The 26,405-nt window shown below is 48.8% G+C and overlaps 1 protein-coding gene across 1 annotated transcript in view; it reads left to right on the plus strand.

The window, feature by feature from the left end:
• LOC110071443 (alpha-2-macroglobulin) overlaps positions 1-26,405 on the plus strand; it is a 71,874-nt gene that overhangs the window by 36,323 nt on the left and 9,146 nt on the right. The window contains exons 16-29 of the mRNA XM_072988495.2: positions 643-816; positions 2,414-2,492; positions 4,869-5,013; positions 7,891-8,167; positions 9,763-9,889; positions 11,495-11,616; positions 12,703-12,760; positions 15,751-15,834; positions 17,218-17,394; positions 17,842-17,926; positions 20,078-20,234; positions 21,249-21,323; positions 23,784-23,949; positions 24,957-25,186. Of these exons, the coding sequence (XP_072844596.2) occupies positions 643-816; positions 2,414-2,492; positions 4,869-5,013; positions 7,891-8,167; positions 9,763-9,889; positions 11,495-11,616; positions 12,703-12,760; positions 15,751-15,834; positions 17,218-17,394; positions 17,842-17,926; positions 20,078-20,234; positions 21,249-21,323; positions 23,784-23,949; positions 24,957-25,186 (1,956 nt within the window). The remainder of the gene's footprint in view (positions 1-642; positions 817-2,413; positions 2,493-4,868; positions 5,014-7,890; positions 8,168-9,762; positions 9,890-11,494; positions 11,617-12,702; positions 12,761-15,750; positions 15,835-17,217; positions 17,395-17,841; positions 17,927-20,077; positions 20,235-21,248; positions 21,324-23,783; positions 23,950-24,956; positions 25,187-26,405) is intronic.

Here is a 26,405-nt window from a genome sequence, read left to right on the forward strand (position 1 = left end):
CTGCAAACTGGTCAGGTGAAAAACTAGGGGGAGGCCTATCACCCAGACCAGTTCCGGATAGGTTGTGCACTATACGGAATAGCTCCGCCTGCTGGTTGGACGCTTTGCTTATCCGGTTAGCGAAGTAAGTTCGACAAGCAGCCTTTACAGGTAAAGATTAGTTGCGACCTTGACAGCTATCCTATTATAATCTAGAACAGAAGCACCGTTTAGAGATCAATAAAGCTTGTAGAAACAGGCAAGCTGGGGTTGCCTGGAGTTATTGCAACAATGAAGTGCTGTTAAGCCCTCAGTAAAATAATTATAAATAATTTTTTGAAAGCCAGCTGGAAAGTCATATGAGATCTACAGATACATTCTGGGCATATTTTGGCCTGATGGGACCACCCTCTGCTGTTCCATACACGGCTCTTCCAATAAACATGGTTGGGTTTTACTCAAAAGGCTCTTTGCCTTTTCTGCCGACCACCCTCAGATTCTATCTGTATCCAACAAGCCAAAGGGGAGAAAAGGGGAGACCCCGCACATTTCTGTCCTGATGACTCAGCTTCTTACTGTGAAGAGCGCTGAACGGAAAGCTCCTTCGGCTTCAGCCAAGGAATATGTCACCTCACACTGAATTTTTGACTGCTTTCTTTTCAGGTTTATAACTTGCTCCCTGTGAAGAACCTCAAGGGGTATTATTATCAGGGACGGAATGTGGAAGACCCGGACGTCTTACACTGTGTGCCCTACAAAAAGATAGTTGTGGATGGCATTACTTATTCTCCTGACCCTTATCCGTCTGCAACAGGCGACTCCTATAAAGTTCTTCAGGTGAGCTCCCAAGGGTGCCTGAACTAGCCATGATATGGAAAAAAAAGATTTAAGAGGCAACTAAATCAGAAGGGCAATTAGCTGGCTTTGGAGCTTGGAGAAATTAATATATTAAATACAACTCCCCAAAGTTCTGGAAATGCTCTGTCTGTCTGTCTCCTTTTTAAAGTAATTGGTTTTTCTTCCAAGCTAAAGACAGAATCAGGATTAATACTCAGCACATCGTGTCTGTGAGCAGGCCATATTTAAGATCAACAAAGGGTTCCTGTCCTTGTGGTTTTTTTTTCCCTTTTCGCACAGGAGTGTGAGAAGAACAAAGGAGTGATGTGTTCAGATTGGTCTTTTAGAGTCCGCGCGCAAACTCCCCGTGAGCCTCTGCCCCCAGAAAAAGGCCTTGTTGAGTAGAACCGAGGTCTTCAATCCTGGGGGTTTCAGGATGATGCTCTCTGAGGTCCACCTCTCATCCCAGCCTTAAAGGAGTCCCTTTAGGACCTCAAGCCTGCAATGTGGGCAACCTCTCTAGTAGCCCTTGCCCAACACATGGCTTTGGGGTTGCCATCCGGGCTACGGGTTTGTGGAACACCTGAAGGAGGGCAGGTGACCAGGGCCGAAGCCAGGCCCAGGAGGCGCCAAAGTTCTTGTCGGCATGGAGACCTCGGGCTTAGGAGTGCTGGATCTGGCCCACTCCAGGTTATCTGGCTTCCTCAAAGCTCTGTCTCCTCTGTTGGTTTCTCAGCTTCAGAGGCCATGCCGAGAGGACGATGGGATCTGTGGGATATTGCAGGTCAGTGGTTCCCAGCCTTGGGTAACCCAGAGGTTCTTGGACTACAGCTCCCAGAAATCCCGGGCAGCACAGCTTGTGGCAAAGGCTTCTGGGAGTTTGAGTCCAAGAACATCTGGGGACCCAAGGTTGGAACCACTGTTGTAGGCAAAGGGATGTTTGCCACTCAGTTTCAGTTTGCTAGCACCATTTGGTTGGGTTACGCCGGGAAACGGAGTGGGTGGCTGGACGTACCCACCTGGGAGTGCTTGGAGCCCTCCTGCTTCTGCCCGGCGAGCCCATCAGGCCTCTGGAGGAAGAGAGAAACCCCCCCTTCAGAAAACCTCCTCCCCCCCAGCCCCAAATCTGAGGCAAGCAGAATCCTCCCATCTTGGCCCTCCTTGACCCGTTCAGTTCTGCTCATTCCTCTGGACCTTCCCTTCTCCCCTTCTCATCTTTTCCCCTCCTCCTGAAATGAAAAGTGTGACGATAGCAAAGCAGCCGAGGGTAGAGAAATCTCGAGCTTGGGTGACAGTCTGCCTAATAATCGGCACCCACTGACCGGCGGCACTCCTCCCTGGTTCACCACGAGTCCGACACCAGAAAACCGCCTGTTCAGGACTTCTCTGCCCAGGTTCCACTGGCCCTGCTGACTCGGAGATTCTGGGGAGGTGGTGGCAGCATTAAATTGAAATTAAAAAATTAACTTTCCCGAGCTCCTCTAAGAAAGAAGGCCGGCACAGCCCTCTCCTCTGTGACGGAGAAGAGACTGGTGGTTGTTTCTGTCCATGCTTCGTGGAACTTCATTTTCAAAACAGCTTGTCTCCTGTTTTGCAGGACTTTGGCTTGAAAGTATTTACCAGCACCAAAATGCACAAGCCGGAGAGTTGCATGCAGGTCAGAATACAGTACTTCGGTAAGTACTTGAAGAGGGATGTTGCTTTTGCACCTGAGAAGCCACTGCGATGAGATAAGCAGGAGCGTTTTTTGGTTAGGCATCCTTCAGTCTCGAGAGACTATGGTAACATGGCTCTTCAGGCTCTTTGGCCGTATTCTGAAGGTTGTTCTTCCTGGCGTTCCGCCAGTCTCTGTGGCCGGCATCTTCAGAGGACAGCACCCTTCAGAACATGGCCAAAGAGCCCGAAAAACCCAGAACAGCCATTAGATCCCGGCCGTGAAAGCCTTCGTGAATTTATTTATTTATTTATTTATTCATTCATTCATTCATTCATTCATTCATTCATTCATTCATTCATTCATTCATTTTATTTTATTTTATTTATATCCCGTCTATCTGGTCGGGTCAGGACCATTCTATATATGGTAACATGCTCTGTATGAGTGTCCTCTCCAGAGCACAAAGCGTGGGTAAAATAAGATGGAGGATAGGCTGTTACCCAAGCAGCAAATCCCCCCTCTCCACATCGCTGAAATGGTCCAATGGAAAGGCAAGAGCCAATACAACTGGTTCCAGCGACGTCGCAGGAGTTGGCAGAACGACACGAACTGCCTTCGGGACTCCAGCTCCGGATTTTGCCTCGAGGTTATCTCCTGAAGCCTTTTCCATCAGTGGATATAGCCACAAGGCAGCGGAGGTTCAAAATTGGAGTTTTCCTTCTCCTAGATGGGCTGCCTTCCAAGGCTGATGAGCCCCACCTACTCAGCCTGCTCCCTAATAGTGTGGAAGTATGATCTGACCCCTAGAAATTTCCTGCCCCCCCAGTTGTATGCAATGCTATTTGGCTATCCTATTTACCAGATTAAAAAATAGAATCAGAGAAACTTCTGCTCACGCTCATTTAAAGCTAAACCCCACTCCCTCACACCATGCAGTCAGGGAAAGCAAAGGTCAAGCTAGAAAAAACACCTCCCCAAATAAATAAAATGTGTTCCCAAACAGAGCTCACCTCCTGCCTGATCTTCCTGTTCAGGAAAGTTTCTTAGTTTCTTGTGAATTGCAAGGCTTTCTGCCTCCTTTACCCTGACCTAGTCCAATTACCTCTGAAACACAGGCTGGTAAGGCTGTGGCTGTGAGGGGCCACGTGGGGACCCCGAGTACTTTCGTGGCCCCTGTAACAGGCTTGCTGACCTGATGCCAAGTTTGGATTGCATGTGTAACCCTTTCAAGTTCTGTGGGGGCTCTTTGCTGACTATTGATGAATTTTGCAAGCACAGATTCACAAAACATGTCTCTTATTCACACTTATATAAAAGACAACACGAGCAATTATAACAACAAAAGGTTACAATTTCTGCACCCAGGTCCTCGGCAACAGCACTAATAATGGAGTTGCTTGGGGAATTGCAAAGTTCAAGGGCCCTTTTGAATTCAAATTCAGAGCAAAACCAATCCAAGATATTTTCCTTAGTCAGGCTGGGTATCCCTAACATCGAAGAATCAGCTTCACATGCAGAGTCTTCAAAGTCCTAAAATAAAATAACAATTCAATTGCATATGCATGAATTCACAATGTGGAGTCACCCCTCCCTCACAAACATAGAGGGAATATACCTAGACCAAGTTGGCAGACTAGTGGCAACAGCAGGTCTAGGCAAATCAGCTCTCCTGCTCTTTCTGATTCAAATCTCTTACTCACAGCTCCTCTCTTTTGTAGACCTACTCCTTTGGACTGAACTAGTATTTAACGGGGATTACCTATGGCAATAGCAACCCTTGCTCCGCCCCTACAAAATCCATGGGGGGGGCAATCAGCACCCTGATAAATGTGTGTGATCGTAATACTAGGAAGGCTAGAGGATCAAATTGAGGTGATGCCAATGCTTCGATCTTGGATGTCTCCAGGAGACTCTGTGTTGAAGCTTCGCATCAAAGAATGTGTTGCTGACACAAAGACCATAATAATAGCAAAACCCCAGCAAGTGTTGGTCATTTTCGTTCATCTTCCCGATGCCAAAACAGCCTAAACAAGTGGGCCAAGAATTGTGATCAGCACCAACTCTAGCATTAAAGTCTCCGAGAATAAACCTGTTGCTGTCCTCTGAAGATGCCGGCCACAGAGACTGGCGAAACGTTAGGAACAACAACCTTCAGAACACAACCAAAGAGCCCGAAAAACCCACAACAACCAGAATTTTTTTTTCTTTGACAGATCCCTAGTCTGGCAATCTCGTCCCTTGCAGGGCAACGATGTCCATCTGCAGTCTACTCAATTCCATGTCAATGGTCTCATTCAATGGTTTTCCCTGCCAGGAAATCCCTCCATTCTGCAATGGTTGATAACTTAGAAGGCAGCCTTTATAACCAATAAAAATCCTCTCTTCCCTCTCCTAGAGCCCATGCCCTTTAGAAGAGGAATGCCAGAAGTTTCAGCGAATCTGCTTGCTGCAGAACCTTTAAGGTTACAACCAGAGCCACAACTGGAGACAGTTAGAAGCCTCTTCCCCGAGACGTGGATTTGGAATCTCGCGGTGGTGAAGTGAGTAAGCAGCTCTGAGGCTTGGAGAGCCTCTAGGTTCTCTAGTAAAGTGCCGTAGAAAGAAATTTATAGACTCTCTCGGATTGCATTTTGTGGCGTTACAGTAGATTTTCGTCCCATTTTTGCTGCAAGATTTGGTTCCTCATGGAAATTCCCATGCATTTTCAGTGCTTCTTCCCTGACTTATGGCCACTTTGGCTCCTCCATTTGCTCCTAAGCTCTGCCTTCTCTCCCATCGACCAAAGCCCGACTGTGTGTCTTTCCCTCCCCCAAACTATTTGCATGTGGGCCGCTCACATTTTTAAGAATACTACAAAATCACCAGAATCTAGAAAAAACAGAAGCAGCTTCTCTTTTCTGCACAAGCCTGGCAAACCTGCAGATGGTCAGGACCAGGGGGAGACCTCCTCTCGGTGCGACTCAGAAGCCTGAAAGGGCTCCTTTCTCTGAAACAGAAAGAGAAACGGGGAACTCCTTCCCCATCCCTAGCAAACCTCTCCGTTTTCCGTGGGTGTCCTTATGCAAGTGTGTATCCAAGAGGCAGGGGCTGGAATCCAGTGGCCATGAAGTTAGGCCTTGTGAAGCGGGCGATGTCATCCGCCTGAGGTGGTCTGACTGGTCAGCAGCAGGATTTTAGCCTCTGAGCGTTTGGATTCCTTATCCCAGCAAGTGACAGCTTCGAAATGAGATGTTAGAGAAGTGAAGAGACCCATGTCCGTTCTTGCACGAGGACCGAGGCCAAAATCCTGAAGAGGAGGGAAATGCGTTCCGTGTCAGGCGGCCACCTTTAACCCTTTCAAAGCCACACCTCTTCTGAACATGATCCACATATCCTGCAGTTTTGATCCCCTGCCTGACGCCGTTCTGTCCAGTCTGGATTATACCGTTTCTTGACTGGAGAAGGAAAGCTGTTTCTTTTGACTATTTTTCTTCTGCAGGGTCTTATCCCAATATGTTTTATAAGAAGTAGCTGTGTTAGTCTGTGCTGCCATATCTGACAAAAAGAAAACGAAGACGACAAAAATCTTGTGGCACTTTAAGGACTACCTGCTACATTGGACTTGTCTGTGAAAGCTCACAATAAAATACAGCAGTGAGTTTTTAAGGTGCCATAAGGTGTTTGTCTTCTATTTTTCTTTTGTTTTTGCCTATTATACCCAAATTAGTTAATCCTTTAGTCCCCTTTAGGGCGACAACTCATTTTAATTTTAACTCTGCCAACCTGTCCATCAGGTTTCAGGCACATTAATCCTCTCCTCCTTTGCCTCAGTCTTTGAACGATTATGGGCTCAGTCGACTCCAATAATTAACAAATAAATAAAATAAGGCAGGAATGAAATCACCACCTCAGAAGGTTCTCTATAGCAGTGGTCCCCAACCTTTTTCACACCACAGACTCGTTTAGCATGCGGGTGTCCATGCGGGTGTGGGCAGGTCATCTGTGCATACATGTGAATGGATGGCAGTGCATGGGTGGTCTGTGCATGTGTGCAGCGGGCGTATGTGCATACGTGTGGAGGGGATGCCAGCGGAGGGGTCGGTCTACGTGGTCTGGTCCTGCCAGGGCCAGTGCCCAGTACTGGGCCACATACCCGGGGTTGGGGGGCCCTGCTCTATAGGTCTATGAGTCCAGCCTCATAGAGATGCTATTGTGATGTGAATCACCTTTGTCATGGCAGTAAGGAAAAGGAAGATGGGAAAGGACACACCAGTGGGCTCAAGTTACAGGAAGCCAAATTTCACGTGGATATCAGGAAAAACCTCTTATCTGTGAGAGCAGTCCTTCTAACAGAAATGTTAGAAGAACAGATAACCATGAGAAGTGGCGAGCGCTCCAACATGGGAGGCATTCAAGAGGAATGTAGACGACCCCCTGATGCGCATTTCTATCTTCAGCAGGGGGTTGGACTCCGTGGCTTTCTTGGCTCCTTCCCACTTCGTGATTCTAGGATTTGCATAAACCAGACATGCTAATAACATTTGTACAGTGGTGTCACGCATGACGATGATAATTTTTCCCCCTGAAATCGCTGTACAGCAAAATCGTTGTCATGCGAAAACAGTTTCCCCGTTGGAATGCGTTGAAAACTGGTTAATGCATTCCAGTGGGGAAAATACCTTGCCATCCTGCGAAGTTCCTCCATAGGGCAGCCATTTTGTGAGAGCCGATCAGCTGTTTTTAATCGCTGTCTTCCAAAGCATGGGTCCGGAAAACAGCGGGAAGCCATTTTGCAAAGCCGACTATCAGCTGTAAAAATCGTCGTCTTGCGAATAAACGGTCCGCGAAGCACAGACCAAATCGTTATGAAGCGGAATTCCCCCCACTGAAATGCCTGTTTTGCAAATCTCTATAGCAATCGCAAAAAGTCACCATCCTGCGGTTTCGTCGTTTAGCGGGGTCGTCGTCATGCGGGGCACCACTGTATATAGAAGCAAAATTAGGAATTACTTTAAACCAGGGGCTCCCAGTCTTGGGTAACTCAGGTGGTTCTTGTGCTATGACTCCCCGAAACCCCGGCCACCGCAGTGGATGGCAAGGTCTTCTGGGCTTTGTAGTCCAAGCACACCTCTTGGTTACCCAAGATTGGGAACCGGGGCTTTTGGTCCGAGGAGCGTCTCTCCCAGCTGAGGGGAGGAGGGAGGCGGTGGCGCCTGGGGGAGATCTCTGCCTGTTGCCAGGCCGGCAGTCTAGGTGCCGCCCATCTTGAGAGGTGGCTTCCAGAAGGCCTCGGGTCGCTCTCCCGTCTGGGCTGCCCTTCAGACGGAAAGCCTCTGTGTTTCCTGCCGGTCCCTCCAAGGGAGGTGGCTGAGCCTGGCGTCCGGTGAGCTCTCCTCCTCCTCCTCCTCATCTCCCTGTCCTCTCGTCTTCTTCCACAGCGGCGAGGAAGAGCCAGCCAGCGAGCAACAGTCCGGCCCAGCCAAATTCGCTCAGGGCGACGTCTCCGTGCCCGTCACCATCCCGGACTCCATCACCGAGTGGAGGGCTGGAGCCTTCTGCCTCTCCACCCGTGCCGGCTTTGGCCTGGCGAAGACCGCCACCCTGCAGGCCCTGCAGCCTTTCTTCCTCGACCTCACCATGCCCTACTCGGTGGTGCGGGGGGAAGAGTTCACCCTGAAGGGCACCGTCTTCACCTACTTGCCACACTGCATCCAGGTTTGGGGCCCCCAACATCCTTCGCGACTCCCCTCGGCCTCCTCAGGCCCCTCAGGCCCGATCTCTCTCCCTTTGCCCCGTGCAAAGCCTCCTGGGTTGGCGTCTTCGAACCCTCTTGGAGGTCGCAGGCTTCCCAGCCCAGGGCGGATCGTTTCCCATCTGCGCCCTTCCCTTCTGGTCAGGCGGGGAGTTTGGTTCCTCCAAAGCTGAAATGAAACCCAAGCCAGAATCCTATCATGGATGGAGACTTAGGAAACGAAAACAGCATCGAGTCTGGTCAGCAAATGGCTGCTCGTAATTCAGGACCAATTAGTAGCATTCCTGAGGTCATTCCTGATTGTGGGATCAGACATGCCGCTGGGAACAGCCATCAGCTTGTTAACGAGCCTCGATTTCTTGCCACAATTTTTGCCATTTTACTTATGCACGTGTAGACCGACCATTCAGGATTCGGGCCAGTGTATTTTATTTAGGTGATTTTTCAGATAGCGATGGCCGCGTGTCCTGCCCTCCCTTTGCTCCTCTCAGGCTCAAACACAAGTTTGAAAGGAAACGTCCCTTTCCAGGGATTAGCCGAGCTCTGTTGTTTCTTCAGAGATCGGAGCCTGGCTGTCCAATGGGCAAAATCCAGCCCGCATTTTATATTCCCCCCCCCGAGGCCACTCTTCCCAGATATATAGGGCAGGGGCTCCCAACCTGGGGTTCCCCAGAGGTTCTTGGACTAAGATGCCCAGAAGCCCTCGGCACCAGCTCTGCCACCTGGGGTTTTAGGCTGCTGCCGCCCGAGAACGTTTGAGGAGCCCAGGTTGGCAACCGCTGCCTTCCGGCAAAAGGAGCCCTGAAAGGAATCGGACAGATGATTCCTGCCTGCCTGATTCCCTCAGAGGAAGGGTGTAGATCCTGTGCCTCTGCTTGCCTCCCGGTGAACCCCCAGGATCTCACCCTGTCAGTAGGTGTGTGTGTGTGTGAGAGAGGGGGAGAGAAATATGAGAAGAAGGAACACAAACAAGAAACTGGAGCCGAATGGGAATGATTGTCCGCTGGCAGGCTTTGAAAGCAGGGACAGAGGATCAGGTGGGAACATGTCTCCTTGGGAGAAAAAAGAGAGGCAGGCAGGCATGCCTTCAGGCCCAGGCCCACCACTCCTGAGGCCTTCCCATGGCCCAGCATGGCTGAGGAGCTGAGAAATATAACCCCCCCTCCTTTTCTCCACGCACCTCCCTTCGCTCTCCTCCCCACTTCTGCCCCACCAGTTCCAACCCACGCCAGTGGCTGTTTGGCTGAAGCCTCAGTCACAAAGCCACCAAATAAAGCAAGGCTGGTTTGCAGGAGAAAAGTCTCTCGCCCCAAAATAGTTGTTAAGCAAAGGGTCCAGTTGGACCCTGACCCGCGTCTTTGGGCCCCTCTGGCAGCAGCACCCTCCCCCCCTGCATCCCCCCCCGGGTGCTTCTGATCCCTCTGGCCCATTCAGTGTCCGGCCTCGATCAGCCCTTCCTCTTCCTTCTCTCTCTCTGAAAGTCACAAAGAACCTTGCAGTTTCCTCCTAAACTTTATCACTCGTCTCTCCTCCCCTCTCCCCCTTTTTTTGTGGCCAGGTCCGCATAGCTCTGGACCCCTCGGCAGATTTCGTGGCTTCCCCCGTGGAAAAGGAAGAGGAATTCTACTGCCTGTGTCCCAACCAGCGGAAGACGGTGGCCTGGAGAGTGACCCCCAAATCTCTGGGTAGGCTGCAACCCTTAAACCCCGGGGTTCCCAATCTTGTGTTCCCCCAAATGTTCTTAGACTACAAGTCCCAGAAGCCTTCACCACTCGCTGTGCTGGCCAGGATTTCTGGGAGCTGAAGTCCAAGAACATCTGGGAGACAAAAGGCTGGGAAATCACCGCACCCGGTGCAGGCGCTTCCCTGCCCTCAACATTCTTCACAGCTGTTGTGTTTGTGTGGTCAACATGCCAGTGGAGCCTCCCGCTTCCTCCCAACGACCCATAAATGCTAGCTAATTAGCAACTTTCAAGGCTGTGGAATAATACATCTGCAGGAGCAGGTGATACTGTACCTTTATTCCTCCATCACATTGGCCATCAAGTCCATTCTGACTTATGGTGACCCTTTTTTGGGGTTTTCCAACTAGAGCAGAGGTCCCCAACCCCCGGTCTATGGCCCAGTGGTGGTCTGTGGCCTGAGCTGGACAGGGTTGGGGAGACAGACCTCCGACCCCCTTGCATGCACTCAGCCCTGCACATCTGATTTGCGCATGCATGTATGCTCCAGTGCGGTGGTGCGAGCACTGCACCACCATTTGCGCATGTGCACGCCCGCAGAAGCGCTGCTGTTTGTGCATGCATACATGGGCTCATTCACGCAAGAGAGAACACACTCTCGTTCGCACATGCCCATGAGCGTGGGGGGTGCCCCGTCTTCCCCAGGGATGAAAAAGGTTGGGGATCCCTGAACGAGAGCATACAGTACTCAGAAATGGTTCGCCCCTCCCTTCCTCTAGAGGGCGCCCTGGGACTGTGCAACTTGCCCAAGGCCAGCGTGTTTGAGGAAGGAGACTCGTCCACGAAAACTCCCATTAAAATACAGTACGCTGCTCCCTTCAACTATGCTGGGGTTGGGGGTGCCAGACCTCCGTGTAATTCAAAATCCATGTTTAACTCTTATGCACCAAAAAACATAACTACGAAGCATAAACAGTTGATTAGCACACACGTAACTCATCCTGACGCCCATCAGCTTCTCGGCATGCCCCGGCATCATCCCCAGCCGCCACCTGGATCCACCATGGCTTCGTAAGCCACCCAGAGTAGCCGTCCGCCATTAGGTGGGTGGGATAGAAGTCCAATTAACAGCAACCCTTTTAAACATCAGTGAACTGAAGTGTTAAAAACAGTCCTGATTTTTGTTGTCTCGGCCCAAGATGGGGAAATATTTAGGCTTCCATCCGGGGAATCCTCTCCGTCGGATGCGACCCATGGAATCCCGGTGCGGACGTGCCATTCAGGAATCCGTGGGTTGGAGCTCTGACTCACCCCCCCCAACCTGGCCTTCCTCCCTTTCTTATTGGTCAGTAACTTTATCCAGCCAATTAAATGACTGACCTGATCATTGACGGAAGGATTGGGGCCACAGAGCAGCGTTCCCCTCTCCTGACCTCTTTGGTTTAAGAAAGGGCTGTTGTATAAACACATCTTTTTCCTCAAAGTTTTTTTCCGTTGCTGGGGGGAAAGTCAAAGGGGATAGAAGAGGCGCCATGGGCCTCAGCGTTTCCCACCAGCCTCCCATTACCTGCCCAGGACGCACCCTATTTTTGGTCGTTGTCGTTGTAGGTCATGTGAACTTCACGGCGAGTGCAGAAGCCATCGCGTCGGAAGAGCGCTGCGGGAACGAGATTGTGGAGACACCCACCAGAGGCCGAAAAGACACGATTATCAAATCACTTTTAGTGGAGGTAAGTACAGGGGAAGCTCAGGGGTTTAGATAGGTACGTGGCTGTGAAGACAGAGGTTGGGAGTTCGATTTTCCTGAACCAGAAATCACCCATATACAGTGGTGCCTCGCAAGATGAGTGCTTCATATAACGGCGAAATCGCATCACGATGAAGTTTTTGCGATTGTAAAAGCAATCGCAAAACGATGTTTCCTATGGGGTTTTTCACGTTGTGATGATCGGTTCCTTGTTTCGCTAACCGATTATCAGCACAGCTGATCGGCGGTTTCAAAATGGCCGCCGGGTAAAAAAAAAATCCCCGCCCGCTGTTTTCTGGGATGGATTCCTCGCTGCACAGGCAGCAAATTTGGCTGCACTATGGAGAATCTTCGCTGGACTGTGAGTTTTAAGCCCATAGGAACGCATTGAAGGGGTTTCAATGCGTTTCTATGGGCTTTTTAAAATCGCTTTACGATGTTTTCATTCTACAGCGATTTCGCTGGAACGAATTAACATCGTAATGCGAGGCACCACTATAGTCCTTGGCCAGGGTGGCTGGGGCACTCTGAGAGCTGTTGCTCAAACAGTTACATTTTGCCTGGACTCTGCTTCTGCATTCTTCCACTCCCTTTTCATTTCAAGTCTGGACTAATCCATAGGGGGCATTTGTACTTCCTTTTTTTAAATGTGTGCTGTTTTTCCCCATTGCTTTCCCGTGAGGTGCAGTTCTTTGGGAGATGCCTTCTCTAGAGCATAAAAAGTTGGCAAGACTCCTTTTCCCAGGAAGCACCACAGCAGCTTCCTTTCATCTTCTTCTTTAAGAGCAGGAAGTGAGGCCAGAGCTAGGCCGTGCAGCCTGGAAGCGAGGCCTTTCCCCAGGCGAGCGAAAGGTAGATCTCCTGGGCACTGGTAGGTGATGCGAATCCCTGGATTCTGCCTGGGGAATTCTTGAAAAATTCTCGGAGTTGGAGTAGCCACCCAAAAAAGAGAATCCTGGCCTTACTTCCCACGACTCCTTCTCAGTGCAGGTGTTATTTCAGTCTCGTACCCCTCAGAAATTCCCATCATCACTCTTGCCTTTCTGAGTGTTTTTTTCCTTCCCTGCAGCCTGAAGGAATTGAGAAGGATGTGGTCTTCAGCAATCTGCACTGTGCTGGCAGCGCAAGTAAGTACCAGCCACTGCCAAACTCTGTTCCTTTCGCAGCCTTGGTTGTCTAAGGAACGGAGCAAGACAGGAACCCGCCTTCCTCTGGGTCAGACTCTGTAGTGTCAACTCTGGCTGTCAGTGGTTTCCCAAGGTTTTAGACATGATTCTTTTATGGCCCTACATGGGGATCCTTGGAAATCCCTGACAATCTCCCATCTGAGTACATAGTTCAGTAGTCATTTACCATATGAGCAGTCCTGAAGCCAAAGTTCTTCTTCCAATATAGCACGAAGACACGGCTTCTTCCAGGATCTCTCCAACACAGCACCAACCAACCCACAGAGTGTGTGTGCTAGGTCTGCTAGCTTTATCTCAGGATTATCCAATCCTGAGATTTCTTCCTCAGCTGTCACAATTAACTCAGCTGTATAAATTCTAGCTATACATATTTCTACAGCTCTGATCCTGACAAATACTTACAGAATTGTATTCAATAATTCCACCAGGTTTAATTTAAACCTGTCAATCTCCTCCAATTGTTGAATTCAATTCTTACTCACACATATATACATTTTAAAATTGTTTACAATGTTTCACATCACTAAATATTTACATTCATATTCATTTCATTTTAATCCCAACATGTTACAAGCTCTTTCATGCTTTGTAGGTCCTAATACCTTGGTTAAACAGTCAGCAATATTCTTTTCAGTTTCACAGTAAATCAGTTCTATTAATCCATTTTCTATGTTTTGTTTTACATTTTGATATCTGATATCAGTGTACTTTGATTTACTTTTAACGTTTGGAGAATTTGCCATCTGAATGGCTGCCTGGTTGTTTTCATTAACTGTTATTGGATCTTGTAAAAATATCCCTAGATCCTGTGCTAATTGTTTGTAATAAACAAGATCAATACATAGTTCCGATAGTGCAGCATATTCTGATTCAGCAGACGATAGAGATATAAACTTTTGCCTTGCTGTTTTCCAATTTACTAAACTTCCACCTAAATGTACTGTCATGCCTGAAGTAGACCTTCTTGTTATGATATCACTTCCATAATTAGCATCAGCGTATGCAATTATGGTTAACTCTCCCTTTGGCTCTAAATATAATTGTTTATTCTTTAAATATCTCAACACTCTCTTAGCAGATTGCCAATGTTTTTCATTTGGCTTGTACACATTTCTTGACAATAAATTTACTGCTAAAGATATGTCAGGTCTTGACCATCTACTAAGGTATAACAGACTACCAATTAAAGATCTATACAAATCAATATCACATTCAGGACCGGTAACATTTTCTTTTTCATATTCAACATTCATTGGAGTTACAGCACCTTTGCAGTTTTCCATGCTGTATTCAACCCGTTCAATGTGTTCCAATGGGCCGAAAACTAACTGTCCAGCGAAGATCCTCCATAGGGGTGGCCATTTTCGGTGCCTGTGCAGCGAGGAATCCGTCCCTTAGCACAGTGGGGGGCCATTTTCTTCAGCCGACGGCCATTTTGAAACCTGACGATCAGATGATTTTGATCGCGGTAAAGCGAAAATCGGTTCCCAAAGCAGGGAAGCGATCATCGCAAAGTGGAAAAAAACCATTCAAACCATAGTTTTGCGATCGCAAAAGCGATTGCAAAAACCTCACCGTCAAGCGGATTCGCCATTAAACGGGGTAATCATAAAGCAGGGCACGACTGTAATAGTGAACATTATTATAATAGTGAACCATGTGCATTGGATGACCTCTGTCTCCCTCTAGTGGCCAGTTCTGGAAATGCACAACCCATTGGGCTGCACAGCTGCCATTAAAATGTAAGCAGCTGCCAGGGAGGTTCTCATCACTGCCACAGTTGCTGTTGAAACTCTACATCACCTGCAAGCGCTCTTGATCGCCTTCATGGGGGGGGGCGCTGGAATGCCTCCTCACAGCGCTGGGTCCCACTGCTCTGGGCGTTTGCCCTGTCATGAGGCAGAGCAAGGCAGCCGCCTCCGGGGGCAGATGCTGGGAGGCAGTAGAGGCAGTAGCCACTCTTCTGTTCCCCGTTGTTGGAGGACAATGTTGTGTGTGTGTCGCAGAGCCTATCCTGCACCCCATGAGCTAGCCTGCTTTCCTCCGGGTCAGTGCAGAGTCCTGTCCCCCCATCGCAAGTACAGACGGTCTGGTTGGATTCTGTCCATGGAAGGAAGATGCCATCTCCTCTTTTGCTCCAGAGAGGAAAATGTCTTGACCCTGCCCTGGAAGCAGTCTTACTGCTGGGCTGTAACCCAGGTGGGCTCTTGTGGTGCCAGCTGGACTGGGCTACAAAGGGTTGGTCGAGATCTAGAGGAGGAGGAGGAGGAGCAACGTGCCATTCGGTGTGCTCCTCCCATCTGAACAGCATATCAACCTTTAGCTAATTCCTTGTTCATTTAAATGCTTCCCCTGATCCTCTGCAGAGGGTCAGGGGAAGTGAATTTTGTTTTACATCTGCCAAATCATTGCTGGTGTAATGAATCACTTTAATTAAGCTTTAAAAACAATTCCTTCCCTGTGTATGTCCAATTGAGAATCTGCCTACAGTCAGGCAAAGAAGAATAGTTTAAAAATTTAATTGAAGTGATTCATCGCATCAGCAATGATCTAGCAGATGCAATGCAATCTGCAGACGGAACTCTGTCTCCAGCCAGTTCATCGTTAGGGTTATACTCATCATTGGAGACTCTCCGGAGTTTTAGGCTGGAGATTCTTCCCAGCCTTGGAAATGCCGGGAATGGATCCTGGACCCTTCCTCATCCAACGCACATGCTCTTCCGCAGAGCCGTAGCCCTTCCTGGGAGGCCGAGAGGGTGTGGGATGTTCCACAGGCAAACCAGGGAGGGCTCAGGGCAGGGGAGGCTCGCCAGGGTTCCTTCTATGAAGAAGAAGGTTTTAAAAACTAGGTTGAGGCGAGGCATGGAAAGAGCGCAGGAGTGGGGAAGAAGGGCAGAAGGCATGATCACATTTCCCTGTTTCCTTTGCAGAAGGTGCCCAGGCGACCCCTGTGTCATTAAAGCTGCCAAGCAATGTAGTGGAGGGATCGGCCCGGGCCTCCTTCTGCGTGCTGAGTAAGTGAGGAGGTCTCTGGAAGAAGCGCTGCTCGTACCTGTGGCCTTCCCCGTAAACCCTCCCCCCCCCCAATCTCTCTTGCCCTTCTCTTTTCCAGTGCATTTTTCTGATATTTCTCATTTTTTGAAAACCAATTGTTTGTTCTCCCTTGTCCTCTTTGATTTTATTACTGTTCTATATTGTTGTTCTGTTTGTTTGTTTGCTAGCTGGCTGTATAGCTCAGTGGTTTCGTGTTTAGCCTCGAGAAAAGGTAACTTCTGGTCACTTCAGCTCATTATTACGTGTCGTGCACTCTGGGACGATCAAGAACAGATCCTGCCTTTCCTCTAGGTAGTCATTCAGAGGAGGGGCAGGATCTGTTCTTGATCATCCCAGAGTGCACGACACGTACTAATGAGCTGAAGTGACCGGAAGACAAATTTTGGATGAATATCAGGAAAAACTTCCTAACTGTTAGAGCAGTACAACAATGGAACCAGTGACCTCTAGAGGTGATGATTGCTCCAGCACTCCTTTGATTTGTATTCCTGCAATGAGCAGGGGGTTGGACTCGATCCCTTTATAGGCCCTTTTCAACATCACAATTCTGTGAAAGTCAATTTTCCCCTCTCCTTTTGAGGCTTTTTAAATTGTGGTGCGCCTTTGTTACAAAAAGAGGAAGTCTTAGCTTAGCAGAGGTGGCGGTGGTTGGTGTCCGTGGTAGTCAGTGTGGTGGATGGCACAGAGCCTGAGTTGGTGGAGGTTGGAGGATGATGGGCAGAGGATAGAGGACAGGGGCTCCTCATCTATGCACAATCCCCGGATGCTTTTGAAACTGTCCTTGTGGCACGCCTTTGTTACAAAAAGAGGAAGAGACGAGGCTTGGCTTCGTGGGGGCAGGGGTGGCCGTTGCCCGTGGCGGTCAGTGCGGTGGACGGCACAAAGTGCAGGTGGGTGGAGCCGAGGGAGGACAGGGGCCCTTCATCCAGCCTCCATCCCTGGCAGGCAAGCAAGCCTTCACACAGCAGGAGAGGAACAGAGGGGAGGGATCCTGACCCTTTCCATCTTGGCTAAGGAGGCAGCCAAGGGTGGGCCAGCTTGGAGGAGGGAGGGGGACAGTGGCTTCAGCCTAAGCAGTGCAGATGCCCCCCTGGTTTCGCCTGAAGTGCAAGCCTCCAGGGGCTACAGGTCTCCGCCTTCTTGGTCGCCTGTTGCTTTCCCTCACAGCCGTTGGCTTTTGAGCCCTTCCTGGCTTCACAGGCCCCTTCCATCTCTGCCATTCGATGACTCTCTGTTTGGATTCCTGCCCTTTGGAGGCTCGAGGCCCTTCCAGCCCCCTTCCTGCTCTCTGATCCTCTGAGTCGGTTCTTTGACTTTCTCATGTGTTTCTCCCACCCCTTTAGGTGACATTTTGGGGAATGCGATCCAGAATCTGCACCAGCTTCTCCAGATGCCCTACGGATGCGGGGAGCAAAACATGGCCCTTTTCGCCCCCAACATCTACATCGTAGACTACCTGAATCACACCGGGCAGCTGACGGAAGCTGTGAAATCCAAGGCCATCGGCTACCTTGTGGCTGGTAAGGAGGCTCTCGGGCTCTGGAGGAGGGAGGGTGCCTCTGTTCTTCTTTTCCCTGGAGTTCCCTGGGCCATGTACAGTAGGACCCCCATATCCACGGGGGATCAGTTCCAAGGCTTCCCTGCGGATGCTGAAAAACACACATTACATTGAACGCTATTTTAAGAGCCAATAGTATACATAGCATGGCCTCTGTCTCCCTCTCGTGGCCAGATCTGGTAATCTCACCTTTAAAATTTTATATTGCTAGGATTTTTAAAATATTTTCAGGCTGTGGATAAGTGAATCAGCGGACAGTGATCCCATGGATATGGGTGTCCTGTCATATTTTCTTAATCAGCCCAGCATGATCATGTTCATTCAGAGGGGTCGATCTGACCAGATGAGCGGGATATAAATCAAACAATTAAATAAATAAATAAATCATGATATTCATTCTCCCTTTCAGGCTATCAGAGGCAGCTGAACTACAAGCACTCTGACGGCTCCTACAGCACCTTCGGGGAACATTACCAGGAGCCCGGAAATGCCTGGTGAGAGTCTCAATGTTAGCCTTAAGTAGAAAGCCGTGGGTGTGGGGGGTGGGGTGGGGGTGAATTCCTGGGAGAATCCGGGAAAGCTAAGAGATAGCAGGGCTTGAAAGTAAGAAGTTCCAAGCAGAAAGGGGAGCTTCGTATTCGTCTCCTGTGTTACTCATCGGGGCATCTTTCCTTAATGTCATCGACCCGGCTGACAAGATCATCTCAGTCGAGGCTCCTCCAGGGGCCGCCCTGAGGGGGGCCCGTAAGTCTTCTGCTCGAGGTGGTGCCTTTTCAGGAGTGGCTCCAACCTTAAGGAAACAGCTTCAGGAAGGAGCTCCACCTTGCCCCCTCCCCTCTTGATATTTAGGCGGGAACGAAGGACATAGCTTTTTAGGGAGGCTTTCCACACCAGCCTTAGCTGATCACTCTTGCTCCCCCCACCCCCTTTTCCTCCATCGTCTCTGGTTTTTATCTGATTCGTCTGTGCCATCTGTTCCTTCCAGGTGATTGGCAAACTCCCTTTAATGCTTATTTTGTCTTGTATGATATTTTTGTAACCTCCTAGAATGGTGCCTTGGCATGAGTGGGAGTAGGATATAAGTTGAATGAATGAATGAATGAACGAATGGGCAAGGCCTGCTGAAATGACCAAAGCTGGCAAAATCAAACTCTTAGTGATTCTTAGCAAACTATTCCCAACCGTACACTGGATAACTCTCTTTTTTGCCTCTTGGTGACCATAGTGTCTGTTTTACGAGGATTCACATCCAAACAGACCTTTTAAAGAAAAATGCAGTACAGTGGTGCCTCGCTTAATGGCCGCCCTGTTTAACGACGAAACCGCATAGCGACGATTTTTTGCGATCGCTTTTGTTTTACATCTGCCCTATGGGGAAAAATCACTTTGCGATGATCGGTACCCTGTTTCGCTTACCGATCATCGCAAAGCGATGATTTTTTAACAGCTGATTGACAGTTCCAAAATGGCCGCCAGGTAAACAAAATGGCCGCCCACTGTGTTTTCGCACTGATTCCTTGCTTACCAGGCAGTGGAAATGGCGGCCGTATGGAGGATTTTCGCATTAAGGTGAGTTTTAAGCCCACAGGAACGCATTGAAGGGGTTTCAATGCATTCCTATGGGCTTTTCAAACTTGCATAGCGACGAAATCGCTTTGCAGCGATTTTTGCTCCACGGATTATCATCGCTATGCGGGGCACCACTGTACTTCTTTTTAAGGCCTGCCTAAGAAATCCTTTTAATGAAATGAAAGAAAGTAACTTCTCTTCTGGGGCTTCCCTGATGGGACTGGGTTTTTCAAGGGCTTTCGAATGCTCATTGAAGGCTTCCAGTTGGCGCTTCTGCCACAGAAATGGAAGCAGTGTAGCGCTAAACTCCGTTCCCCGGGGAAAAAAGCAAGGCAAAATGGTTGAATGAAACACAGGGAGTTACAGGAAAGGTCACAGTATTAATCAAAGTAGGAGGAATGTTGTGCGGTTGGTGGGAAAATACTCATGAAATCAGTTCACAACCCAGTAGATAAAGAGGAAAAAGTTTCCAACTAAAAAAGCACAGAGCTTGAAAGTACATAGTTTGCTAGACATAGCAACTTAGATTTAATTCTTTTCCACAGGAATGAAAGTCTTACTAATTTATATTGGGAATGGATCTTATTGATGGAAACCTTCATTCCAAAAGTTATTTACAGTTGCTTTCTAATTAGAGTAGGACTGTTGTATCTGTAGTGGATCAGTTCCAAGCCTTCCCACGGATGATGAAAACCATGGATATAGCAAACCCTATATATTTCACAGTTTCTAGTTCCCTCTAGTGACCAGTTTTGGTACTACATCCTGGAAATACATATTTCTGTGATTTTTATTTAATATTTTGAAGCAGCGGATAAGTGAAACCTTGGGTACTAACCCCACAGTCCTACTGTAATTTTATCGTTAACAAGAATGTGGCATTCTTAAAACTTGAAGGAGGAGTAACACACGAATCAAGGGAAGGGAAAAGAGAAAGCCACCATGATTTTGGTGATGCGGATAGGTAAGGGGTACCATGGGGCCTGGAAAACCAGGATAGCTCTATGAATGAATGGAAATCAATCAGTCAGTCAGTCAATCAATCACTAACGATTTGGGTGGGGGTTATATCACAGGTTAACGGCGTTTGTGATGAAGTCCTTTGCTCGGGCAAGTCACCAGATTTATGTGGAACAACAGCACATCACAAATGCTCAGGCCTGGCTGGCCGTTCGGCAGAAGGAGAACGGCTGCTTCCGGACCACGGGAACCCTCCTCAACAATGCTCTGAAGGTACCAGGCGGGCCCTATCTGTTGCGGGAAACATCATGAAAGGAAGGATGAACAGTGCTGACATATTTTGGAGATGTCCCTGAAGTGGTCCTCCTACCTTGGGTATCCAGGATTAAATTAGGGCATGTCATTGAATCACAGGAAACAGTAGAATCATGAGGTTGGGAGCGGCCTATGAATGAAGCCTTGGAGTCCAACCTTCCACTCAATGCAGGAATGCGAATTAAAGGAGATCTGCTAGGTGGTGGTCTACCTTTCTCTTGAAGGCCTCTAAAATGTTGGAGCACCCGCCCACCTCTTGAGGTCCTTGGTTCCTTTGTCGTACTGCTCTAACAGTTAAGCGCCCTTTTTTCTCCCTGATAATCAGCCGAAATCCATCTTCCTGTAACTTGAGCCCATTGTGACGTGTCCTGCACTCTGGGATGATGGAGAACCGATCCTTCCCCTCCTCTGTATTTCCACCTTCCAAGTATTTGAAAAGGGCTTTCCTATTTCCCCTCAGTCTTCTTTCCTCAAAGCTGTAGACTTATTGTACTTCTTACGGAAGTACGATAATTTTAAGAGTTAATCTTGTCTACATGTCTGTTTCATAGTATTTTTACTAAGTCTACTCTAGGGAATCCTGGGAGTTGTCGTTGACTAAGGATTGTCCCCTCCCATGCATATGACCCTTGAACTGCCTTGAGAATTCAAAAGACTTCAAAAGAACTACAAACCCCAGGATCCCTGAGAAGAGGGGCTCTCTGCCTTGGGTCCCCAGAGCTTGTAGCAAAGGCTTCTGGGAGTTGCAGTCCAAGAACATCTGGGGACCCAAGGTTGGGAACCACTGCCTTAGAATAAGAAAGGGTATCAAACAGCTGTAATTTTGTCCTGTGGAAATACGCCCTTCCGCATTTTGTTGTTGCCGGAGGGTGAAGGCTGCAGAAAGCCGGTCCTGAGAACAAGAGGGAGGGGGTGGCCCTTGGGATGTGCCTGGAGCTGATGGCTGCCGTCCCCTTTCCTTCTCTGTTCCAGGGTGGGGTGGATGATGAGTTCAGTTTCTCGGCCTACGTCACCATTGCTTTGCTGGAGTCTTCGCTGCCTGTCACGGTAAGGGCCCGACTTCTCCCTCCTTTTCTCCCATCCGGAGCCCCCCCACCTTGGGAAAGCCAGAGGGGGGCTTCCCATGTAGCCAGAAGTGAAAAGTGGCGGCACTGAATTCATTTTTTCCATGTCTGGTTTCTTCTCTGGAGATCTCTTTCCTACAGTTCATTTAGCTCAGAGCCGGGAGAGACATTCCTTCTTTGGATTGTAACTCCTAAAATACCTCAGCAAACCATGCGGCCTGGTGATTCTGTGGGGCGTGGTCCAAAAGAAGTAACTTTTATGCACTTCTCTGCTCTTTCCTCCACTGGGAGGGATGGGGTACCAGCATCCTGCCTCTGTTCACAGTGAGCCAACCTTCTCAAAAACTCTGGTTCAGTGTGGCATCCAAATACAGTGGTGTCCCACTTAATGATTACCCCTCTTGATGACAAATCCGCTTCACGATGATGTTTTTGCAATTGCAAAACGATGTTTTAATGGGCTTTTTTCGCTTCCCTATGATCGGTTCCCTGCTTCGGGAACCGATTCTTCACATTACGATGATCAAAACAGCTGATCGTCGGGTTTTCAAAATGGCTGCTGGCTGCTCAAAATGGCTCCCCACTGTTTTTAGGAGGCATTTTTCATTGAACAGGCACCCGAACAGGCTGCCCTATGGAGGATCTTTGCTGGACGAGCAGGTATTTCGCCCATTGGAACGCATTGAACGGTTTTCAATGCATTTCAATGGGCTTTTTATTTCGCTTGACGAGGATTTCACTCTACAGCGATTTTGCTGGAACGGATTATCCTCATCAAGCAAGGCACCACTGTATTCCCACTGATGATGAGGATGATGCAATATATTTACTTTATTTAAAATATTTCCCCCTCCCCTTTTCTCCTTAAAAGGACCCAAAGCAGCTTCCATCACTAAAAGCATAATATTCAAAAGCTAAAGTCAGTAAATACACAAATACCGTATATGCCATCGTACAAGATGACTTTTGAGGCCCAAAAAACATGCCTCCAAGTGGGGTGATCGTCTTGTACGTCGGGTGCACTTCATTTGGGCCAGGAAGGAGCCGCCACCGCCGAGTGAGTGATGCGGGGCCGTGCTGACCGGGGAGGAAGGCAGGCAGACGGGCAGGCAGTCTGGATGGAGGGAGGGAAGCACAGCCTGCCATGCCTTAGTGGCCAGAGCCCGCTGCCGGGCTGGCCGCGGCCCTGCGCCGCTGATCCAGCGGCACGCGCGCTTGCCCGCCACCCCCTGCTTCCCCTCCTCCTCCTCCTCCTCCTCCTGCCACTGCCCCCCCCAGCCTCTTCCTTGCCCTCCCCGCTGGCCGTGAATTTCTGGCACCGCATTTTGGGGGGGTCGTCTTATATGGCCGGTCGCCTTGTACGGTGGCATATACTGTATTTAAAAAGAATTTAACAAATACAATATTAAAAACAGTAAATAAAATCAATACTAAAAACATATTTAAAAGCAGCAAGGCACAACAATCCATTTTAAAAGGTCTCTCAGGCAGCCAGTCATTAAGGGAAAGCAAAAATGGGGCCAGCCTGGCCTCCAGTGGGAGGGAGTTACAGTCGTGCCCCACTTTACGTTTACCCCGCATTACGACAAATCCGCTTCACGATGTTTTTGCTATCCCTTTTGCGATCACAAAACAATGGTTTAAATAGGGTTTTTTCGCTTTGTGATGATCGGTTTCCTGCTTCGGGAACCAATTCTTTGCAAAACGATGTTTTTTAAACAGCTGATCGGCGGTTTCAAAATGGCACCAGGTAATTGAAATGGCTCCCCGCTGTGCTTAGGGATGGATTCCTCACTATACAGGCGCCGACAATGGCTGCCGTATGGAGGATCTTCGCTGGACTGTGAGTTTTTACCCTATTGGAACACATTGAACGGTTTTCAATGCGTTTCAATGGGTTTTTTATTTTCGCTTTGCGACATTTTCGCTTAACACGATTTTCCTGGAACGGATTATTGCCGTTAAGCAAGGCCTCAGTCCGATCCAGCTTGTTTCTTCTTGCGTTCTTTTATTTTTAAAGAAAGATGGCTATTATTATTATTATTATTATTATTATTATTATTATTATTATTATTATTATTATTATTATTATTATTATTATTATTATTATTATTATTATTATTATTATTATTAAACTCTTGGTTTCACTCCCAGCAAGTCATAAGCCTTCTTGCCACCCTTTTATGCACTTCGCTCATCCCTTCCCTCAGACGTGATTCCCAACTTTGGGTCCTCAGACGTTCTTGAACGGCAACTCCCAGAAGCCTTTGCCGCTAGCAGTGCTGGCCAGGGCTTCTGGGAGTTGCAGTCTGAGAACATCTGGGGATCCAAGGTTGGGAACCCCTGCAACTAAACCAACACATTTCAAAACAATATGCTCACCCACAACACCTGTCAACCTAGCTGGGCCTCACTGCCTCTCTCTCTCTCTCTCTCCCCTCAGCACTCCCTGGTGCGCAATGCGTTGTTCTGCCTGGAGACGGCAGCTCAGGCCAAGGAGGTCCACGTCTACACCCGGGCCTTGATGGCGTACGCTTTTGCGCTGGCCGGGAAGGAAGACCAGCGAGCCGAGATGCTGCGCCTCCTGGACGAGGTGGCGGTGAAGGAAGGTGAGAAGCCACGCCTTGGTCAAGGGAGGTGGTCTTTCGACGACTTCAGGGAACGGGGCTTCGGAGGTGGGCAAGCTGGGGGGGCTCCACGCAAAGCGGACAAGGACGAGGAAATGGGCAGGATAGAAATCAAACAAACAAACAAACAAACAAACAAGTAAACAAACAAGCAAGCAAACAAACAAACAAACAAACAAACAAACAAACAAACAAACAAATAAATAAATAAATAAATAAATAAATAAATAAATAAATAAATAAATAAATTTAAATAAATAAATAAATAAAGGGAAGGCCCACCTCCTGGATGCAGCATGTGGGGTTGGGACAACACCAACCCAGCTGTGCAGGGCAGGCCGTCACCCAGGGCAGCCACCCACTCCTCTGGGAACGAGACGCCTCTGGAGGGGGCAGCCTTATTCCGATCTGCTTATTATTCCAATTCATTTGTTCATTACAATGATTGGAGAAATAACTCCTCTGTCTCCTTACCCACCACTGAGCTGAAAAAGCGACGGAGCCCATTTCTTGTTGTGCTGCTCGTACCTTTTCTATTAACGTTCTGTTTCTTGGGGAAGGGAAGCCAGGATTGATAACAGAAGGACACAGAGCTTCAAAAATTCTTGTCCAAAGCTTTAAAAAAAGAAGTTCCCCCACATGCGTTTTTAAAGTTACTTCTGAAAGTCTAGGAGGACTATTTGTGACATCCATCAAATAACCGTTGCTGCTCCTTAACATTCCTCCTGGAGCATCACTTCATTATTCCCCAAAAATAACGAGTTACAGCCAGCTCCCCCTGTTGCTGATAAGTCACGATTTCCCAGTTTGGGTTCTGAAAAGCTCTGCCTGCTGCAGCAGGGCTTGTCCGAAGCGGTAGAGGCCTTCCCGAGGGGTGGTGGTGGTTTCTGCCACATGAAGCCACCGCCTCACTGTGCCTCATGGGAGAGCCAGCTCCGCTCCGGGCTTGGGCTGAGCCACAGACTGACGGTTCTTTTCTGCCTCCGAAGATGATGGCTCCATTCACTGGCAGAGGCCCGGGAAGGAAGACAATCAGCCTGACTTTGCCTTCTATCGTCCCCGCGCTCCTTCGGCTGAGGTGGAGATGACCTCCTATGTGCTTCTCGCGAGGTTGACCAAACAGCCGGCACCATCCCAGGAGGATCTGACGAAAGCCGCCCACACGGTCCAGTGGCTGAGCAAGCAACAGAATCCCACGGGCGGGTTCTCTTCTACGCAGGTAAACGTCTGTCCGTCTGTCTGTCTGTCCGTCCATCCACGAAGGACCAGGGGATGTCCCCGAGAGACGGAGGGAGCAGCCAAGCTGCCCCGTCCCTTCCTTCGGGAGGGGCTCTGCCAGACAGGCTGCCCGTCAAAGCCCCTCTAAGCCTCCTGACCTCACCGTCAGGCCAGGCGCAGGGCGGCTGCCCTCAGCCTCTGACGGAGTTGGGCAGCTCGGAGGGCCTACGGCTGAGAGGCTTCTGGCCTTCCTGGGCCATAGTTGACCCTCCATGGTTGGCCTTCAGCTTGACAGAGCTACTCCGGCGTGGCTGTTATGGGCTGCTCATCTGCCTCAGAGTCACGGCAACCCTACTCTCCAAAATTATTTATTTATTTAAAATATTTTTACCACATCTTTCTCCTTAAAAGGACCCCAAGGGCTCCTGTCCTCAACTGCCCTGCAAGCCTGGGACTTCTTTTAGGGAGTCAGTCCTTCTCTTTTCCTGCTGCCTTCCACTTTTCCCTGAATTATTGTCTTTTCCAAAGAATCCTCATGAGGTGCTCAAAGTAGGACTGCCTCAGCCTCAATACTTTCGTCTCCAGAGATAGTTCAGGCTGGATTTTGTCTACTACCCACTTGTTGATGTTTCTGGCAGCCCTGAGTATCTGCTAAGCTCTCCTCCTGCCCCACATTTCAAACTAATCAATTTTCAATGTATTCTCAAAGGCTTTCACGGCTGGGATCTGATGGTTGTTGTGGGTTTTCCGGGCTGTTTGGTCGTGTTCTTAAGGTTTCTTTTCCTAATGTTTCGCCACTCTGTGGCCAGCATCTTCAGAGGACAGGAGTCAGAACTCTGTCTGTGCTCTGTTGCAGTTTGTGGGATAGTTGAGTATTTATAGCTGTGGGATCAGCTTTTGTCCTTTTCAGGAGATTGGGTGATTGTGGTGATCAACGTGTTTTTTGTTGTGAATTTTGTTGTGATAAGGGGAGAGATGATCTGTCCATGTGATTGATGGGTGTCATTAGCTGGTCTTTTGTGTGCAGTGATCACCGGTCCTTGTGGCTGGGTAGAGTTCTTGACCTTTTGCAGGCTATATTTTTCAGTGCTGGGAGCCAGGCTTTGTTGCGTTTTAGACTTTCCTTTTTTGTTGAAGCTCTGCTGGTGTTTGTGGATTTCAATGGCTTCCCTGTGCAGTCTAACATAATGATTGCTGGTGTTGTGCAGTACTTCAGCATT

The sequence above is a fragment of the Pogona vitticeps genome, chromosome 2 (genome assembly GCF_051106095.1).
Source record: "Pogona vitticeps strain Pit_001003342236 chromosome 2, PviZW2.1, whole genome shotgun sequence".
NCBI classification, from domain to species: domain Eukaryota; kingdom Metazoa; phylum Chordata; class Lepidosauria; order Squamata; family Agamidae; genus Pogona; species Pogona vitticeps.